Consider the following 7,500-nt stretch of genomic DNA (forward strand, 5'->3'; position numbering starts at 1 on the left):
CTAGGGCAGCTATTCCTAACATTTTCCAGCCCTAACACCCCATGTAGTCAGGTCCAAGCCGTTTAATAACTAATAGTTCCTTACTAGAAGGATAAAGGAAAGTGTGTTCATATATCGCTTCCCAGCGCCCCCTAGAATGGGTTTCAGCATCCTAGATTAGGGAACTCTCTGCTCTAAGGTATTCTAACCCTAAAAAAAAAAAAAAAAAAAAAAAAAGTAAGATTAAAACCCCGGACAATTCGCCCGATTTCAAACTATTCAGGAGATCCGCCACCCCCTCCCATGCCCCTTCCTCTCGCGTAAGTCTAATGGAGTCGATACTTCAGGGGACTTAAGTAAACATCCCTACGGTCCAGAGTCACACAGTAGACTTTTATGACGAAGCTGATTAAAAAAAAAAAAAAAAAAAAAAAAAAAAAAAAAAAAAATCACCTTCAATCTTTGCTATCACTCCTTTAATAAATCCACTTCTTCGGTGGAATCTTGTCCTACACGGACAAAAAAGTATTTAGTAGACTTTTATAACTAAATTCATCATAGAAATAAATAATAATAAATAAAGAAATAAGTAAATAAAAGATAAATTTTAATCTTTGATATCACTCCTTGTATGACTCCATTTCTTCCGCGGAATATTGTCCTACACTGACAAAAAAATATTCAGTAGACCTTTATGACTAAGTTCATCTAAAGAAGAAGAAGAAGAAGAAGAAGAAGAAGAATAAGAAGAAGAAGGAGAAGAAAAAATATTTGATGTCACTCCAGTATGACGTCACTTTTTCGGTGGGATATTGTCCTCACTGACAAAAAATATCTAGTAGACCTTTATGACTAAGTTCATCCAAAGAAGAAGAAGAAGAAGAAGAAGAAGAAGAAGAAGAAGAAGAAGAAGAAATCTTTGATGTCACTCCAGTATGACGTCACTTTTTTCGGTGGGATATTGTCCTCACGGACAAAAAATCCTCTTGACTTATTGTCGAGGAATACCAATTTACTACGAGTTACGATATAATCACTGTGATGAGAAGGGGGAGGAGGGATGACAGGGGGGTGAGGAGAGGGATGACAGTGGGGAGGGGGAGGGATGGTGGAGGGAGGCGGAGGGGATTGACAGCTGCTTTTGACGTTATTGGGTCTTAATGAAAGCCGCTGATTGGCCTACTGGCAGCTTCAATTCGGCGACGTCCGCTCGACGACGACTTGAAGAGAGAGAGAGAGAGAGAGAGAGAGAGAGAGAGAGAGAGAGAGAGAGAGAGAGAGAGAGAGAGAGAGAGGGAGAGAAAGAGAGAGAGAGGGAGAGAAAGAGAGAGAGAGATAGATAGATAGATAGATAGAGAGAGAGAGAGAGAGAGAGAGAGAGAGAGAGAGAGAGAGAGAGAGGAGGAGGAGAGAGAGAGAGAGAGAGAGAGAGAGAGAGAGAGAAGGGGAGAGAGAGAGGGGGGAGGGAGGGAGAGAGAGAGGAGAGGGAGGGAGAGAGAGAGGGGAGTGAGAGAGAGAGGAGGGGAGGGAGAGAAAGAGAGGAAGAGAGATATACAGAGGGGGGCGGGAGAGAGAGAAGGGGGAAAGGGAGAGAAAGGGAGGAAGAGAGAGAGAGAGAGAGAGAGAGAGAGAGAGAGAGAGAGAGAGAGAGAGAGAGAGAGAGAGAGAGAGAGAGAGAGAGAGAGAGAGAGAGAGAAAGAGAGGGAGAGAGAGATCGTAGGTTGTCATCTTACTGAAAAGGATTAATCTCGAAAGTCTTTGTCTTTGAGATCAAAAGACGTCTAATTCGTTTTCATTGCAAATGAAACGCCTCAGCCTGAACGGCCTTACTGCCGCCAGCTGATTTTATTCAGGGAAAAGAGGCCCTCTTACTCGCCCGCGGAGCAAAGGAAGAGGTTTGAACCTCGGCGATTCAGTTAAAATGTAAGTCAATGGAGGCGTTCACACACAACCGCGCATTTTTTCCTTGACTATGCGGTACCGCCGCGGTTTCCTTTCGTGTGAACAGTGCCTTACCTCATCCTCATTAAGCCTTTTTTTCCGTCCATATCGTAAAGGATTAACTCCATTTTGATTAATATTTTTTTAGATAATTGTTTTTACCCTTTTTCATCTGGTTAGCATCAAACGATTTTATTCAACCGAGGGGGAACTCTCTCCTCTCTCTCTCTCTCTCTCACTCTCTCTCTCTCTCTCTCTCTCTCTCTCTCTCTCTCTCTCTCTCTCTCTCTCTCTCTCTCTCTCTCTCTCTCTCTCTCTCTCTCTCTCTCTCTCTCTCCTTCTCTCCCATCCCCTCTCTCCCTCCCTCCCTCTCTCTCTCTCTCTCTCTCTCTCTCTCTCTCTCTCTCTCTCTCTCTCTCTCTCTCTCTCTCTCTCTCTCTCTCTCTCTCTCTCTCTCTCTCCGTCTCTCTCTATCTCTCCCCCCCCCCCCCCCCCTCTCTCTCTCTCTCTCTCTCTCTCTCTCTCTCTCTCTCTCTCTCTCTCTCTCTCTCTCCCTCTCTCTCTCTCTCTCTCTCTCTCTCTCTCTCTCTCCCCTCCTCCCTCTCTCTCTCTCCTATAGTAATAATAATTGCGCTCTGCCATTTCGGAAAGGTGATATTGGCACGACAGAATTAATATTTCACTTTAGATTGAACTCCAAAATCACTCCGACGGGCAATTCTTCGACGAAGAAGTTAATGAAAAGCATGTTTCTATTTATAATTCTTTTAAATATATACATATCATCTGTATATGTACAGTATATATATATATATATATATATATAAATATATATATATATATATATATATACATATATATATATATATACATATATGAAAGATATATATATATATATATGAAAGATATATATATATATACATATATATATACATATATATATATATATATATATACATATATATATATATATATATATATACGTTTATATATATATATAAAGAGAGAGAGAATGCAGAACGCAACCACAAAGAAAGGGAGTCACGAGGAAAGATTTTTTTTTGGTTTTGATTTCCTGGCGGACACTCTGTACATGTAAGCCCTCTGTGAACCATCCCTAGGGGACTAGATCGCCCCTAAACGGTAGATGCTCATAGAATTGGTAAAGGAGAGGAGAGCAACATAAAGAGTGATAATAATAAACAGATAAACAAATAAACAAATAGATAAAAGACAATTAAAGCATTCCTCTTTGAGTCGAGACGAGTTTCCAGTTTCAAACGAAACATGCGTCCCTCTGGTCCGTAGGGGCGCTCCCGAGGTCCCCCCCTCCCCTCCCCCCATAACGTAATGATCGTGTAAAACTTAAGGTGGCGTCACATTGGGTATTTCTCGGTAACGTGCTACTTGCTTTTTGCTATTTAGTTTGAGTAAAAAAAAAGACCAGTGACAATTTTTTTTTTTTTTTTTTTTTTAATTATCATTCTTGGGTCAACTAGTGAGAAGCTGAATGACGAACTAAGAGAAGTTAAACCTAGAATACGAATGTTAGACACATATTGTTGAGATGTTTGTCTAGAGCAGCCTTTCTCAACCAGGGTTCCCCGGAGGCCTAAGGTTCCGCAAAAGGTCCCTAAGGGTTCCGCGAGAACAAGTGAGATAAGCTAATGCACTTTTGATTTTTTTAAATTAATTTCAAATACGTAGTATGATTAAACACGCACGATATATTCTTGGTTATTGTAAAAATGTAATATAGACATCATCCTATCTAACCTATTATTACGGTGAAAATAAAATGATAAAGATTTAGTATATATATATATATATATTTTTTTTTTTTGCGCAGGGGTTCCTTGAGACTTGCAATTTATTTTAAAGGTTACGCAACGGTAAAAGAGTTGAGAAGCGCTGGTTTAGTCGTACATCAGGGACTGTGAAAGGAAAAATACAACATAGCACGAAAGGAATTAAAGCAGCGTTTCTCAACCTTTTTACCCTTGCGTACATACATACATACATATACCAAGGCTTTTTCCCCCTTACAAGGGGGGTAGCCAAAAAGAAAAAGGCATAAAATCATTCCCACCCATTCCATCCCTGAATACACTCCACACCCCTCCACCCTCCCTCTTATCTTAGCACCTCCTGAATGACGGGTCATCCCTGCACCTTGTCCACTGCCCTGGGTCAGAAGCAGTGTCGCAAGACACAGCACATCCACAGCAAGGCCGCTTCATTAGATCGGCGACCCCCCCTCTCCGTCCCCCCATTGCATAAAATGAGAGGACGGGGAGAAATCCCTTCGGGCTGTGTCAAATTTTGCTCACACATACTACCTCACCCCCATCCACCCGCCCATTCCACCTCATGCTATCACAACATCATCCATATACAACCATTCTCCATTCACCCCTGTCTTCTGTCCTCTCCCGTCCTTCCTCAACAGACATTCCCCTCTTCCCCAAAGCCCCCTTCACCCCATCCATCCACCTCATCCTAGGACGCCCCCTCATGTTCACTCCCTCCACATCTGCCTTCCACACCTCTTTTACTAGTCTTTCTTCACTCATTCTTTCCATGTGTCCAAACCATCCTAATACTCTTTCATCAACCCTATCTCCCAACTCCCTTTCCACCCCCGTTCTCCTCCTCACCTCCTCATTTCTCACGCTATCTAGCCTAGTAACCCCCATCATACTTCTCAGACACCTCATCTCAAACACATTCAAACTCCTTCTCTCTTCTTCTCTTATGTTCCATGTTTCTGCCCCATACAGTGCTGTTGGCACAATCACTCCTTCATACAGTCTCCTCTTAGCATCCATTCCCAAATGTCTATTCCTCATTACACTCTTTAATCCACCAAGGCTTTTACTCGCTTCTCTCAATCTACATTCTACCTCCACTTTCACTCCACCTTTCCCTGCCACATTTGCACCCAAGTATCTAAAACCATCCACTTCCTCCAGTCGCTCTCCCTTAATGCTCACTTCCAGTCTACTGCCACTTTCACCCCTTGTACATCTCATCACCTTACTTTTACCCACATTTATCTTTAGCTTTCCTCTATCACATACTCTCCCAAACTCTGCCACCAGCTTCCTCAATCCCTCCTCCGATCCTGCCACAAGCGCAGTATCGTCCGCAGTGTCGTCCTTTAAAATAAATTGCATGTCTCAAAGAACCCCTGCGCAAAAAAAAGCATATACCATATCTTTCTCATTTTATTTTCATCGCAATAATAGGTTAGATAGGATGATATCTATATTACATTATTACAATAACTAAGAATATGTCGTGCGTGTTTAATCATATTACGTATATGAAATTAAATAAAAAACCAAAAGTGCATTAGCTTATCTCACTTGTTCTCGCGGAACCCTTAGGGACCTTTTGCGGAACCTTAGGGTTCCGGGGAACCCTGGTTGAGGAACGCTGAGTTAGAGGTTAGATGGACTAGGATAACCTAACCTAACCTAACCTAACCTAACCTAACCTAACCTAACCTCTTCTGGCCACATCCAGGGAATTTAAGTCAATCAAGGGGAAATCCTCTCAAGATAAAGAGGCGAATAGAATAGCCTGATGACAGCCAGAATTAAAGCTGTCACCAGTACATAATGGGTCAGTCAAAATTGACTAAAACATCTTTGGATTAGGAGTGAGATGTCAGAAGTAAATTAAATAGATTGACGTCAGTTTGGTTTAGAAGAAGAGGATCACCCGATAGGTACGGGGGTGATCTAATAGAGGTATCCAAATGGGTCAAGGACTTTAACAAAGGTGATGTAGGCAAGATCATCATATTAAGACAGCATGGTTGGACTCGTAGTTATGGTTTGAAGTTTGATAAATTTAGATTTAAGAAGGAAATAGGTAGGAACTGGTTTACCAATAGATTGATTAACGAATGGAATAGACTATTGATTGCTTTAAGAGAAAATTAGATAGATTCATGGATAGGGATGTTATGTGGTCATGGACATGAAACTGCCTAGTGTAGGCCTTATGGTCTCTTGCATTCTCCCCCTATTCTTATGTTAAGAGGAAAGAGGATCTGACTCACCCGTTCCTTGTTGTAGACAGTGAAGTAGGTGATAAACATAAAAGGCAGGGAGACACTGCAGTAGAAGAGATCGCAGAGGGCCAGGTTGAAGATAAGGACGAGATCCGCCGTTAGCGTCTTGATGTTCCGAAGCAGAGGCGGGAGGGAGTACTGGTGTATTAGTGTAGCCATCGTTATGAGGTTCCCCACGCTCCCGATCACGCCCACGATGACGCAGGTAGCCATGCCTAGCTTCAGGATGGCATCGCTCGGGAGGTCTTCGTCATCAAGGGACAGGAGTGAGCACTCATTGATATAAGAAGGATCTTGTATGGAGGAACTGTTCATACGGCTGTAGGCGTTGTTGCAGGAGTGGTAAAGGCTACTGGTAACGTTGTGGGTGGTGCAGTTCTCCTGCCTGCTGATGACGGTGCTGGGGGTACTGTCAAAGTCGAGGGGGCCAATGGAGTTGTTGTGGACCCTGGCGGTCGTCCTGTTGTGGCAGTCGACATTGAAGGAGGGACAGATGACGGAGTACGCGCCCAAGTTGACGGTGTTGTTGGCTTCGGTCGCGAACTCGATCTCGTACAATTGCTCTGCGAGGACAAATCCAGACATTGTAGTAGGACAGGGCTCTTCTTAAAATCGGTATTGATATCTTCTTCTTCAGGAGGAAAATTTGCAACGTCTTTAGGAGACTCTCAGTATCTTTGTTTTCTATTGGTTGTAACTTCTATCCAGTACTGACGTTATTGTGATGTTTCCCATTAGATATGTCTTTGGGGGAAGGGTCGGGGACTCTTGATGGTTTTCCGGAAAGATAAATCCGAGGTGTCGATGTTTTGTTTGACTGTTTTTTCTTTATTATTATTTTACTTTGAAAACAGATTCTTGATCCAACACGTGCTTAGATAACCATCTTCACTTACAAATCATTAACCGATGTATTTTGTACTCATCACATGGAATTCTGTCTTTTTGTTTAAAACATACTTTCTGTGTGATAAGAAAAATGATAGCACTGTAACGTGTTTATACTCGAATTTGATGAACCATAAGCTCCCGACTCTGAGAGGGAACGTCTGCTTATGTCTGATAAAACAGCTACAAGGTGCTAAAGACAGAGACACTTGTAAACACGTCCTCAATCGACGGTGCCCAGACCTTTGTTCTCGGTACACCTTTGACAAGGTCACCTGTAACTTGGACGAATATTACACCTGGTTCCTGGTAGATGGGGCTTCTGGGTTTGGTTTAGAACTCGAGGAAAGAGGGTTGACAGGAGGACCAGATGGCTGGAAGGTCCACCTGGAGGGGGAACTTGGCGACTTCGTAGGTCGGACGCTGCTGGTCGCTGAGCATCGCACCGAAGTCGAAGGTGGTCACTCTCATCGCCACAGAGCGTCGCGCGCAGCCGAACCTGGCAAATAATGATAATAATGATAATGATGATGATAGTGATGATGATGATAGTGATGATGATGATTGTGATGATGATGATGATAGTGATGATGATGAAAAAGTGTTGATGA

At 42.7% G+C, this 7,500-nt stretch overlaps 1 protein-coding gene across 2 annotated transcripts in view; it reads right to left on the reverse strand.

The window, feature by feature from the left end:
• Positions 1-7,500, reverse strand: part of LOC143035904 (uncharacterized) — a 56,773-nt gene that overhangs the window by 22,698 nt on the left and 26,575 nt on the right. For both annotated transcript variants that reach the window (XM_076203105.1, XM_076203106.1), the window contains exon 2: positions 5,990-7,388. In XM_076203105.1, the coding sequence (XP_076059220.1) occupies positions 5,990-6,586 (597 nt within the window). In that variant the 5' untranslated portion in view covers positions 6,587-7,388. The remainder of the gene's footprint in view (positions 1-5,989; positions 7,389-7,500) is intronic.

Source organism: Oratosquilla oratoria, chromosome 19, assembly GCF_046742065.1.
Source record: "Oratosquilla oratoria isolate Oo_2021 chromosome 19, ASM4674206v1, whole genome shotgun sequence".
Lineage (NCBI taxonomy): Eukaryota > Metazoa > Arthropoda > Malacostraca > Stomatopoda > Squillidae > Oratosquilla > Oratosquilla oratoria.